Source organism: Leptodactylus fuscus, chromosome 4 (assembly GCF_031893055.1).
Source record: "Leptodactylus fuscus isolate aLepFus1 chromosome 4, aLepFus1.hap2, whole genome shotgun sequence".
Lineage (NCBI taxonomy): Eukaryota > Metazoa > Chordata > Amphibia > Anura > Leptodactylidae > Leptodactylus > Leptodactylus fuscus.
This window is the reverse complement of record NC_134268.1, coordinates 57,206,090-57,220,172: the sequence shown is the minus strand read 5'-3', so window position 1 is coordinate 57,220,172 and position 14,083 is coordinate 57,206,090. Positions and strand designations below refer to the sequence as shown.

General features: G+C 42.1%; 1 protein-coding gene across 1 annotated transcript in view; it reads left to right on the top strand.

The window, feature by feature from the left end:
- TGS1 (trimethylguanosine synthase 1) overlaps positions 1–4,831 on the top strand; it is a 30,925-nt gene extending 26,094 nt beyond the window's left edge. The window contains exon 15 of the mRNA XM_075270517.1: positions 3,955–4,831. Within this exon, the coding sequence (XP_075126618.1) occupies positions 3,955–4,065 (111 nt within the window). The 3' untranslated portion in view covers positions 4,066–4,831. The remainder of the gene's footprint in view (positions 1–3,954) is intronic.
- The last annotated feature ends 9,252 nt before the right edge of the window (positions 4,832–14,083 follow it).

Genomic DNA, 14,083 nt, shown 5'->3' with positions numbered 1-14,083 from the left:
AAAACTGTGTAAAAAAATTTTTTATCTAAAAGTCACCATATTCTGACAGTCGTAATCTTTTTATACTTCCGTGTACGGGGATCCATAGGGCGTCTTTTTTTTTTTTTTTTGCGAGGCCGGTTGTACTTTTTAGTTCTACAGTTTTTTGGAATTATTATTGCTTTGATTAGTTTTTATTTAAATTTTTATCAGAGGCAAAACAGGGAAAAAACGGCTGCTTGGCACTTTTGACTTTTTGTCCCGCTACGGCGTTTACCGGATGGGAAAAATATTTTTATAGATTTGTTGTAGAGCAGGTGTTTTCGGACACAGGGATACCCAATATGTATGCATTTCACAGTATTTCAGTACTTTTATATGTGTTCTAGGGAAAGGGGAGTGATTTGAACTTTAAAATATTTTAATTTTTTATATTTTACTTTTTTGTTTCAACTTTTTATTTTTTTTTTATTTTTTTTTTGCATTTGTTAGACCCCCTTGGGGTTCTTGAACCCCAGGGGGTCTGATCACTAATGCAATACATTACAATGCTAATGCATTGCAAAATACCGGGCCTTCTTCACAAGGCTCCCGCCTGTCATGGCAATGTGACACAGGCCCTGGAGCTTACTTCGGGTGCCTGTGATCACAGGGAAAATGGCAGCGCCCAAGCGCTGCCGGGAAAATGGCGCCTTGGTTAGCTTTGACCAAGAAATTGGAGGAATTAATGCCTTCAATCGCTGGGTGTCTACTGTATAAAACGGTAGACACCAGGTGGCTATGGCAGCCGCCTGGCTCCCAAACGCCTGGCATAGTTAAACACCTGGCATCTGCCATAATAGTATGGCGGATGTCAGGAAGGGGTTAAAGGCACTTAGGACTTCTAAGGAGAAGAACCATATTGTCTTTAGTGACAGTTCCAGGTTCTGTTTGGAATCTGATGATGGTCAAGCTGGAATATATAGGCCTCACGGTGAGTCAAAATTTTCATTCCCCCAGGGTTCTCTCTTCATGCCCATCCCTCCCCTCTGAGGTGAGTGGCCCCTCCACCATTTGTCTGGTCGCACTAATTTGGTTAATATAATCTGTTCTATTCCATTCATGGTGCAGTTTTCAGTCTTGGTGGAGTCGGCGTCTTGTGAGAATTTTGTGACGGATATACGCTGCTCTTTGCAGCCTCTGTATTATTTTTCTCAGGTCCAGATTACTTTTGGAATTTTTAAGCAGGAAGTCGCAGTGCTTATCCATCACATTCACTTCTCTATTTTCTATACTGTATTATTTGTAATGGAGACTTTCTCAATTATGAACTTTCCCAATCTGCAGGGGCCACGTTTGTCATTTTTAGAATGTGAGACTAAAAATATCTGCTGTGAGGTTCCACACCTTCTGGGCTCTTTCCAGGCCAATGAGCAGTGAAAAAAACATCAGCCTTTGTGGTTTTAATTTGATAGTGTCACCATTTTACCTCTTAACTCATTCCAAAAAATATTAACTGTATCCTGCCATATGGGTGTAATTCAGATCCAATGATCTGATACTACCAGAACCATAAGGAGAAAGCAGCTGCAGATCATCCTTTCTGATGCTTACATTGCGGATATATACCTAGATACCACAATCTTTACTTGCCGTCTTGCTTTCACAGGTCAAAAAAGTGGATGACGGCAAAAGCAACCTCCATGTTTTGGGCAGATTTTCCAAATTGGCCATACACCAGTAATATAGATATAGAAATAAAGCAACATCTCGAGTTTGGCAAATTGAAGTACAGTCATATAGGTTGGCGCTATTTAAATGATGATCCTCTTTTGTAACCATGAACAGTTGCCATTTGCCAGCATATTGTATCTATGAGTATCATGATATGGCGACTTACCTCTCTGGGTCCCTACCGTTCTCTTCCTGGCAGCCACTCTGCTTCTTCCTTGTGCCAGTCTAGCAGTAGGTCATCTGAATGTGCTGACCCGTAGTCTCTAAAAAGACCCATTATTTGCCCCTGACTTCTCCCAATCCCAGGTGACCCAGGCCTTTTAAGGACCCTTCCTCCATCACTCTTTGCATTAGCACTATGTCCTTTTATCTCCTAGATCTGCAAAGTCACCTTGGTTTTCTATCTGCTGCCTGCCCCGGCCTCTGCTTACGAGTGAACTCTGCCAGCCTTGACCTTGCTCCCTCCCCAATAATTCCTACCTTGGTACCACATAAAAGGGAATGTCTGCCTGTGTATGCCAATGCTATCAGACATCAATCTAACATTAGTGACCTGGGAATTCCCTGTAGGAAACTCTATACTTCCAAGTAGGGCTCAGTGTAAAGAGCACAGAATCCCTTTGTTTCGTAGTTTAGGCCCAAGTCAAAGCCATTACTGAGTTCACATTTTTTTCACTATCTACAGCATATATTGTGCAGTGTGGTTGTTGTGTGTGTATAGCTATATATATATATATATATATATATATATACACACACACACGCATGCGCGCCTGCAGCACAGACTCTGGGTGCAAACACACATTTTCGATAACCCCTTCAAGCTGTGTAGGAAAGGAGAAGTGATATGTTGTAAATTTTCTAACACTAAGACATACACTTCCTTATTTATAGAAGTAGATCATACTTTTGCAATGTGAGGTCGTCTAAGCCTTGAAGTGCAGTGCAAAAATACCGAGGAGGTTTTCTCAGCATTAAAAACCTGTGAAAAATAATGCAAAAGCATTCAATGTTCTATGCTAAGTGGCACAAACATGCAGCTGCCTACGACCAGGCTCTTTCTGTCTAATATAATGCACTGTAGCCTCTACCTTAAAGAGGTTATAATGCACATGAATAAGAAATTCATTGAAGCACTTATACCTTTTTGCAAAACCAGTTAATTTTTCTCCTTTTTTTATTACTACAATGAAAAAAAATGGAAGGGGAATTTTATGGGTAATGTAAGTACCTGTGCAATAGTCTGATAAAACTAGAAGTACACCTGAAAAATGTCTGCCGCCTTCTCTCACACAGTATGAGCTTAGAGGGGATATTCAGACTTTAAAACTGCATAGTCTATTTTTTTTTTTTTGCATACATAAGGGAACCATTTAAAGTGAATGGGACAGAACAAAAAGATACATTACAAAAGAAATGGTCAATTCACACAATGGGCCCTGCTCACAAGAGCTTACAATCTATGAGGTAGAGGGGTTGACACAGGAGTTAGCAGGGCCAGCATAGGAGGTAGCATTGCTTATACAGCGGTCCAGAAATGTATGTGATAAAGGTTACTGTCATTACACATAAAGAGGTTGTACGAGCCGTCACCAGTCATGTCCTTTTAATGTGCAGATGGTGCCTGGACATATAAAAAATATAATCCAATACGTCATCATATCCTGTGGGATAATGCAAGAGTGTGAACAGCGGAGGGTTCGTTTTAGGGATCTAAGGGTTTACTTTAGGAATTGTGATAGGCCTGTCCGAAAAGATGTGTCTTTAGTTTGTGCTTGAAGCTGTAGAAATTGGGAGTTAATCTGATTTTTCCGGGGAAGAGCATTCCAGATGACTGGTGTAACTCGGGTGAAGTCTCGTATACGGGAGGGGGAGGTTCTGATAATAGAGGATGTTATTCTTAGGTCATGAGAATGTAGCCTTAAGATTGTCCATCCTTTTCTTCCACACCAGCATAACATGGGGTTTACCAACTTTTTATTCCAAAACCCTAGGCATTAATATGGAGTTCATCAAACTTATCTGCACGCCACTGGACAGACACATCATGTGGCAGTGGCGTTATATTATCTAATGGATTTCTAGTATTTCTGTGACTTTAGTCGATATCCACATCCTTCCTTCAGTCATAACCTTTTATAATATCTAGATACACTTTAAAAGACTTAAAATTAACAGATACTTGATATTAGGTAGGGTTATACCCGTCTTCCAATGTGTTGGCTTATCACTAAGAAATCACATCTCTTTTGCTTATTTTAGGTGGCGTCTCTGGCTGGCCCTGGTGGACAAGTTGAAATAGAACAGAATTTTCTAAACAAAAAGCTGAAGACTATGACTGTCTACTTTGGAGACTTAATCCGAAAACGTTGAATGTAGCTACTTCTGGGAAGGCTGGTTATTAGATTACTACATGGTTGTTTGGAGGTCTTTTCTGCTCTTTGTATAAGAGGTTTATTAAATAAATGGTTTTGATATTCTATTTTAAAATTATATGGTTGATAAAACATTTGTAACATGACGTAACATCCAGAATCCATGGAACTTGCCGTCAACCATAATTATCACGAATGTCTCAAAGTGCAATATGTGAGCTTGAAGTATTATATATGGTCAAGTCACACAATCTAAGGCTGGACACGCTTTAGATTTTGGACACCCGTCCAGTTTGTGATGGAATCTATTGTCCCTACCATCATCATTACTATCTAAACTGTCCAACCAACATGGGTAATCTGTTTTTGGACAGCCACACACGAGCAGCACCTACATGTCAGCTAGCCAAGCGTTCTCTTACTGGATCACCATTTCAGCCAGTAATCAATGTGTATGGCCGACTTATTGTGTCTAGTGAAAGGTGAGGGAAGAGTTGTAAAGCAAACCAGGTGATATCTTGAGATTGTGGCTGTAGTTACCCATCTACTGTATATATGTGTATGTAAATAAGAGGAATGGTCCTGCAGCTACACTCACTTGGGTTGAGGTTTGTAGGCCTTTAGGAAATTGTATAAAACTACAATAACATGGCTGCTTTCTTTCCAAAACACTGCCAGTTGTCTCCATTTATATGTATGGAGCTGAGAGGCAACATCTGACACAGGTTAGGATTTTTGAAGAAAGCAGAATTTCTTTTAATTTTTTTTTTATATATATATATATATATATATATATATATATATATATATATAATTTTTATTTTGTCCAACTATTTTATTGAATGTAAATTACAAAGCAACAGCACTTTTATATGGTGTAATAGGGCTGCTAATGGGGTCAATAATATATCTAAAAAAATTAGGCCTCATGCACACAACCAAGTGTGCAGCCTGAGGGATATTACCCGAGGCAAAACAATCGGAACCCCCTTGGCCCGCACACTTAGTCATGTGCATGACCTACCTCTCCCTGATCTTCCATTTCCAGAAGCAGCAGGTCTGGTCTTCCATTTATAGCTCCCCCTGGCTGTTTGTGCATGTGTAGCCTATCACAGGCCTCCATGGTGACTGCTTCCCAAGTAGGCCGCAGCAGTCACCTACAACAAACAGGACAGCACTGCTAGAGTTAACCAGGGGGCCTGGAAGACTGGACATGCTGCCACTGGAAAAGGGGATAGCTGAGTAATGGTGTTTTATGTTATTGGATCCGTCAGCAACCCTATTACATCATAAAATAAATATAAGTCCAAAAACCCCCTTGAAGATTTGATGAGTGGCTACTACAACTGACACAAAAATGGTGTTCTGAGTTTGGGTAAAAACTTATAAAAGAATACTGCAGACTGTTATGAATCCACTGTATCACTGAGCCCAGAAATCCCCCATCCCACCTGTGATTGACATAAGAGGGTGATTGTATCAGCGGCTGTGAATCATTAGAGAAGGGGCATGTAGAAGGGCCGAGTGTGTGAATACCCAATAGTGGGCTCATGACTATTGGCTCATTCACACAACCTAGTATCTTCCATGAAACCAGTCTTAGGGCAGGTTCACACCTGCGCCCGGTCTCCGCTTTCAGGTTTCTGTCTTCTGCCTTAGAAACTGGACGAGAGACGGAAACCGGCAGTCAGCTTTCAAACCCATTCATTTAAATGGATTTGCAAAGTGTCCGCCTGTGAGTATCTTCTACTCTCCACGGCAAAACCGTTTTGTTTGTTTGTTTGTTTGTTTTTTAACCGAACACAAAGTCGGACATGCAGGACTTTGTGTCCGGTTAAAAAAAAAACGATTTCGCCGCGGAGACCAGAAGACTCTCACGGGCGGACACTGAGTAACGGGTTTCCGTCTCCTGTCGGCAGAAGACGAAAACCTACGAACCCGAGACCAGGGCGCAGATGTGAACCCGCCCTTACCAGTGTGCCAGGAGACTGTCTCTAGCGTTCTAGTTATCTATGATGCCAGGAGTCCCTGTATAGTTCCATAGTGTCCCTCTCCCAGCACACTGCTCACACCCGGGCCTAGTTTCATAGATGAGACTCTGTCATGTGAATGAGCTATAAGAAGCCATAAGGTTTCCATACATACATAGGCGTTTTAATCATATTAAATCTTTATATTGTAAGCTTTGCTGTAAGCATCTCATTACAGTGGTAAATTTTGGGTAAATGGTAACATAGACGAGTTTAGTTTCTTCTTCATTTGCTATTAAAGTGTTTAGTTCTTTTCTACAGAATACTTATGACTGTCAGGGTGGTAACCAGGTCTTACAACCATGGTGAATTCATTTTGTACAAATATTTTTATATGTTGAAATGTTCATTTGTTTGCAGTAAGTAAAAATAAATTGCTATATTACATATTAAAATTGTTGCAGATTTTGGCTATTTTTTTGCAGCCTTCATTTCTTATGAAAGTATATTATTAGAGATGAGCGAGTACTGTTCGAATAAGCCGATCCGAACAGCACGCTCCATAGAAATGAATGGATGCACCTGGTACTTCCGCTTTGACGGTAGCCGGCCGCTTAACCCCCCGCGTGCCGGCTACGTCCATTCATTTCTATGCGAGCGTGCTGTTTGGATCGGCTGATCCAAACAGTACTCACTCATCTCTATATATTATCCCTTACCGCGCCATGTTGTAATAGTACGTGCCAAGTAGCAGGAGTGCGGCTGGTGCCGTGAGAAGTGGATATCAGCAGACAATTTGCTGCAATACCTGCAGTCCAAGATAACTGAAATCATAAGATGCCATAGGCTCAACACCCCCAACCACACATTGTGATCAGGGGTTGCCATTGTATTTACATGCTAGCCAGGGTTTGATCAAGGCCCCTGACAAAGCCAGGAGTGAATTAAGAAAACTGTTGAAGTGGAAGTATATCCCATTCCTTTTTTATCCATTCTTGGCTTTGATGCAAAGAAGTTCATCAAAATCTATAACAAAAAAAAAATCTGTGTTTCTGCAAAGTGGGGCCTCATCCTAAGCAGCGCCGCACCTCCCATGAGGCGACCTGAAGCGACCACTTCAGGCGGCGCTATGCCATGGCCATGGGGAGGGCGGCATTTTTGCTGACCTAAGCCAGTCCAGGACAAGCTGTTCCAGCGGCCGCCCCTCACGCTCAAGCAGAGAGCAGGTCCTCTCCCTGCCTGCTCTCTGCCTGCTAAAGACGCCCCCTCCGCTCTGCCCCGCCCCCTCCGCGCGGTCATGTCCCCTTCCACTCGGTCCTGCCCCCTCCGCTCCGCCCCCTCCTTCAGGGGGCAGCTTTCTGACGTCCGCCTTAGGCGGCAGAAAGCCATGGTTCACCCCTGATCCTAAGGCTAAGGCCCCACATTGTGAAAACGCAGCTTTTTGTTGCAGATTTTGTTGTGGTTTTTTTGAGGCAAAGCCAAGAATGGCTACAAAAGGAATGGAAAATATAGAGGTCGTTCTTCCTTCTGCTAAATCCCCTCCTTGCTTTGGCTCAAAAACTGCAACAAAAAAGCTGCATTTCTGCAGTGTGGGGCCTCAGCCTAAGGCCGGAGGCAGTTGACCGTGCTGCAAGCGGCCTGCCGTGAAATAGAAGCACAGGCTGCACACAGAGGTCACGAGGATGTCCCCGTGTGCCGTCCATGCAATAGCTGTGCTTCTGTGGCTCCTTTCATTAAATGAATAGGACCAGTCCTATATGATGCGGCGCGGACTGTCATTGCGCACACTGTCATGTATACGGGCCCATAGAAAAGAATGGGTCAATGTGCTATTCGTGACACACACAGCTTACTGACCCACACCATGGTCGTCTGCAACGGGCCTAAGTCCTACTGATTTTTATTCGCATATTGTGGAAATAACTAGTGTTCTCTTTTGTTTCCTCTGGATTATAACTAATGTGCACATTTATCACGTTGTGGCGACACTGTCTGCATAATAATCTATCTCTGCTACCTAGCCAGGGATAATGGGGTCATTTTTTTTTAATAGCGAAAACAGTCAGATACGTTGTTCAGCAGTAAACACAGGTACATTACTACTGGACTCTGACCTGAAATATTCCCAATGTGTTGACCTGAGCTGTGCTGGAGATAATACTGGCTAATGGCCAGATCGTGAAATGCTGGCACGGTTTATCACAAATATAACACCTGTAACGCTGCGGATCGGCCAGTCCTGTCTCTGCCTGTTAATAATTCTCTACCTTGTTTGTTCAAAACACTGCCGAATAAAATCTCCAAACTTTCACAGGTTACTTTAGGAAATATCTTTGGAATGAGTACAAGTATGTGAACACTACTGAAGTGTCACTTGATTCTTTCACTTGGAATTTCCCTTATTTTATTTCCTTGTCAGGACAGTTTTCCCGTAGGCTACTCAAGAAGGGGAAAATACAGTTGGCTTGAAGGGAACCTTTCATGAGGTTTGGGGCCCTGTATTCTTTATGCAATTACATCCAGTCCAAAGATAACTGTGCCTTTTACTTTTGGTTGCCAATATAAATGTATAGTTACAGTTTAACCACCACCCACTTGACAGTACAAGTGGGCAGTCCATAAAGAGGGTAATTTTGCCCTCTTTTTTTCAGCATAGTCCCCTCTAGCTTTTCTCCTTAATCCACTCTGGACAAATTTTTTGTGGTCCTCCAACCACGCGCCAAAAGTTGGTGTCATGAATAAGTCACGAGGTAAGATGTGTAGAGTTGGGTGTTCCAGTAGTTGAAGCAGCAGCACAGCGAACAAGGTAAGTTTTGTTGGTGAGGCAGAGAACATTGTACTCAAGGAGATGGATGTTTTTTTATTGTTTTCCATGGTCTTCTACTAGATGGCTTCTCGAAGATGAGTCGCACTTACTGTAATATTTCGCTGAGCCAGTTCTACCCTTGTCCTGCTAGTTCTACATTAAAACACCATCCATATCCCAAAAATGGTTGCCATCACCTCCAAAAGCGGTGGCAGAACTTTTCTAAAGGTGGGGATGTGGCGTGGTTCTACATAGTTATTATTCATGGTGCATTCCAAATTTTGCATAGTAGAACACGACTCTGTACAGATGATCGGATATTTGGCTTGATATACATTTTCAGAACAGATCATAAGGTCTTTATGTACAATCTCAAAAAGTGATAACTGCTCGCAAAGTGTTAAATGCAGACATCTTAGCCAACATCTGACCTTTCTAGGTTGATTTCTGCCACAACGAGAGTAAAAGATGGAAGTCTAGGACCAAATTTACATTAAAGCAAATCAGGACCTCCCACTTGACACTATAGAGCCTAATTAGCATATAAGATATTGAAACGAAGAGCACTGATTGCTCGAGAACAATGAGGACTAGAGAAAAAAAAAAAACTGTGCTGGTATCAGTGGAACAAGAATTGACTTCTTGTTTTTCCAGGCATCCGCTCCGTGTGCACTCGTCATGGTTTCGGAAATTGCAGCATCTCAATTATACCTACAGAAATGCCTGCGCTTTCCCCATAGATATAATTGAAGCAGAATGTTCTCAAAGGAAACCTCTGCAGACTTTCTGTGAAAAGTGCTGCGGGAAAAAACATGATGCATGGCTGCCCATTCTTCGGGTCTACTTGGGTAGGTGCAAAAAAAACAGCAACCCAATCTGCTTAAAAAGCTGTTGGCCGAGCACCGCATAAGCTGTAATAGGATCCGCCAGGTTTGTCACCGAAATATTTGGGGAGAAAAGCCCTGTTTTCAGATTTTTTTTCTCTCCGCGTTTTTCAAGCAGATTTGGAAGAAGCAACCCTGAACGGAATCCAGGTGCAGTTGTGAACATAGTCTTAGATGTGTTACTGAAGTGTGGAAAAATATCGCAAAATTTTCCCAAATTGTACACAATATAAACAAATTCTCAATCTGCATTTTGCTCATAGGAAAGTACTAAGAAGCAATCATCTATGGCGCTGTAAGGCAGTGTAACCTGTTACTCCTTATCTAATGGGGTTGGACAATCCCTTCTCTAAATAAGGACCTGCCGACCATCAGCTGATTTATGACTTATACGATTTGTTTGATCCATCCGCATTTCGGTTTCCATTCTTCTTCTATAGGCTAAAAATCATGTGTTTTGTTACTTTTTCAAGGTTCCTGTTTTGATGCTACATGTTGCTATGGTTGGTACCTTATGCAATATCCTGCTTAGCTAAGTTTTGAAATCCCTAAAAGTTTCTTCCTTAATTTATTAAAATTTCAAGAAAATAAGGGTAAAATAAGACTGTTCTTCATTCATAAATATTCACGATGGTTCTACAAAATATCGTCTTATTCCTGGAGCCCCGTTATCCGCTTGCTACATACGGCTCCTTATTAAGTGCAAGTGAGAATAGGAAAGAAAGCTGAGACATAGAGGAAAATCCATAGTATGAAACAGCGAGCGTGCCCACCTCTATGGGGCTCTTCAGGAGAAGATGGACAACCTTGGTAACTTCTATCTCCTCTGTTACTGCCTATTAAGAAGCCGTGAAGGACTCCGCTCTATACATTTATTTAGTACATGGGGTAGATTCAGAATAAGACCACAATCTAAAGGAAAACTGAGTGGAACCACATTGCCAGTGTGAACAGAGCTTTGGTTCATGCATATTTCTTGTGGAGAAGGTGTAAACTTTTTGGGGAACTTTTTTAGAATCTGTCAACTGATCTGCTTCCACTTATTTGGAAGAATACAGATAAAATGTAGAGCAAAACTTCCTTTGACAATCATGTATCACGGATGCATAGTGCATTATGGGAGAACCAGGCAATTCTTCTAATCTCCCAAAACAGAAAATTTATTTGTCTTTTTTTGCATTTCACTTTTTCATATGAACTTCAGTCTTCTTTCAATACGTCCATGGAACTTTATGTCTTTCCAAAGCTGCATCGATTTCCAGATATCTGGGAATTTCCCATTCAGAAACGTTCCAAGATAATTATTCACTAGTTCAGCACAATTGATATTTCCGGCTAAAAGTGAATTTGCATAGTACAATCTGCTGGAATATAACCTTTGAGCTTCTCCATTAGATTGCTCTCAGAGGTAGACAAGTTTTTGTTAGAAAGCTTCTTAAAGCTCAATGAAACCTGGAGGTCTTCCCTGTAAAAAAGAGTGAACCAAGGGATGTAAATCTACACACTCTGGGGGGGGGGGGGGGGGGTGTTATTACTAATATATAGACTTATAAAGAGCTCAATCCAGATGATGAAACGCGTCCTGTTATTAAAAATAAACTGAATTCTGCTTACCTGATCCAGTGTCTAGTAGCAATCCTCTGCCATGCTAATAAAGATCTTATTCATCTTTCACCTGTCTTCCATTGACCTGCAGAAGAAGATAAGTGTCAGATCAGTTTCCAGATTACTTGAGGTTAATAAATATGAAACACTAGTTTATGTTTCCAGTAGGATTGACCAAAATGCTTATGTGTATGGTGGGCTGACACCTGAAGGACACCCATAGTTGTCTGCTCTAAATGGCAAATATCATTATTATTAATACATTTTATAACACCATTAATTCTATGGTGCGTTACATTTGGAAAGGGTTCACATATGAAACACAAAATATGCAAACTAGACCAACATAATGACTAGAGATGAGCAAACAGTGAAATGTTCGAAGTTCGATTCGAGTAGCCGCTCAATACTTGACTGTTCGATCGAACATCGAACCCTATTATAGTCTATGGGGAATTAATACTCGTTTAGGGGGAAACCACTGTTCGACTCAGGAGGGTCACGGGAGCTGACTTTTTCCCATAGGAATGCATTTACCAGCGTTGATTGGCCGAATGCCATACAGTGTATAGCATTCGGCCAATCAATGCTGGTTCTGCCGGGGGCTCGTCTGTGAGGAGGCAGAGTCTAAGATTGGACCAGAATAGAGACTGCTGTGGGCCGATCTTAGACTCCGCCTCCTCCAGCAGAACCAGCGTTGATTGGCTGAATGCTGTACTCTGTATGGCATTCACCCAATCAACGCTGGTCAATGCATTTCTATGCCGAGATGTAGCAGTGCTGGCTGTGCGCTCAGCTCGACTACACCGGAGATGTGAACCCTGCTGCACACTCAGCTCTGCTGCATCTCTGCTGCATCCACTGTTCATATAAATTGGAGGTCACCTGAATTAGCCAGCCAATTACTTTTTCCGATTTTTTTTTTCAATGCCTATGTTGTAGTTCCTGTCCCACCTCCTCTGCGCAGTTATTGGTGCAAAAAAAGCGCCAGGGAAGGTGGGAGGGGAATCGAATTTTTAGTGAGTTTGCCACCTACTGTTCAACTCGAATCGAACATCTCAAACAGCCTGATATCCGATCGAACATGTACTCGATTGAACGCTGTTCGCTCATCTCATCATAATGACCCATTGTACAGTGGGATAAAGGGCCAGTTGTTACCATAGAGGACCCTCATATCTCCATCTCACATCTCCATTTATAAGGTCTGGTTCTCATCTGCGTTTGGTATTCTGTTCGGGGGAGTCCACATGGGGACCCCCAATCAGAGTACCGAACGCATCAAGCGGTGAGCTTATGAAAGCACAAGAACCCCATAGACTATAATATGGCCTGTGTGTTTTCCGCAAGGTGTCTGCACGGAACACGTGGAGAGAAAAGTACTTCATGAACTACTCTCCTCTCCGCAAGACTTGTGCGGACAATACGCAGAAAATACACAGACCCCATTATAGTCTATAGTGCTATAGTGCTATAGTCTATAGTGCTTTCATAAGCTCACCGCTTGCCAATGCGTTCGGTATTCCATTTGGGGGTCCCCACACATACAAAAAATACAAAAAAAAAAGTGCAATAAATAACAACAGGTAAGAGACAGGGAAGACCACAGGAAAAGAAGGGAGGAAGAGAGGAGAGGATAGGTGAACAGAAACCATGTAGAATACCGTACGTGTCCCAATGTGACGAGATGGCCTCAAAGGCATCCATAGTATGATTCAGGGTTGCAGTCAAGAACTCCAGACTACGGACATCTTTCATGAAGGCAACTAACTCAGACCTCGTGTGTGTGTGTGGGGGGGGATGTACCTTCTTCCAATGAAAGGCAATAAGGGTCTTTGCTGCTGTGCACAAAAAAAGAAATTACTTAGACATCTTTTCATCCAGATGTCTAGGGGGCAAATTGAGCAGGTAAGTAAGAGGGTTGAGCTGGTCTCCCTGCACAAAGAGGGCATCAGTGAGAGGTTTAACTTCCATCAAAAAGGGTGCAGTATGGGACAATCCCAAAAAAAACAATACACAGTGCCCGTCAAGGCCTAGCATCACCAGCGTCAAGGGGGAATGTTAGGATTGTGGGTATGGAGCCGGGCAGGAGTATGATACCGATGCATAAGTGCCTTATATTAGGTCTCCCGAAATGTTGCATACGATGAAGACTTAACCTCGCGAGACCATATGATCTGCCTCACTTCCCCCCTATTTTAACCTCTTCTAGCTATTTTTCCTGGTTCATAACCAGACACATTTTGGGGCTTTTCATACATGCAATATTGAGGGCTGTAGCATTTTTTCTAATTATTTTTGCATTTTTTTAGTGATATATAGGCCTTTATTTTTAGTTTTGTGTTGCAGGGGTGAGGCTAAAATTTGTGATGTCATGTTATTTTACTTTAAAGCTAACGTTTACTTTTTTGTTTGTTCTTTATTTACTTTTACACATTGCTCCCCCAATAAGATAATAATAGACCTGGTGGGGCATTTGTACATTAATCTTTTTTTTTTGGGGGGGGGGTTATTTTCTCCAGTAACTGGGCTGCTACATTGACTCAAATTACAGGGGCGCACAACTACCTACAATAACCTGTAACCCCTCACCCCAGCAGACATGGCCGCTCCTATAGGCTCATTGAGTGCTGTGTACACAGCGATTGTAAAGATAGGGATGAATGGTAATAAGCCTCTTTCTGGCGGCTCCTTGCTCCTGCATGATCCCATGATGCTGCTGACTCTGCAAGGACTCTGCATTTTAATTGC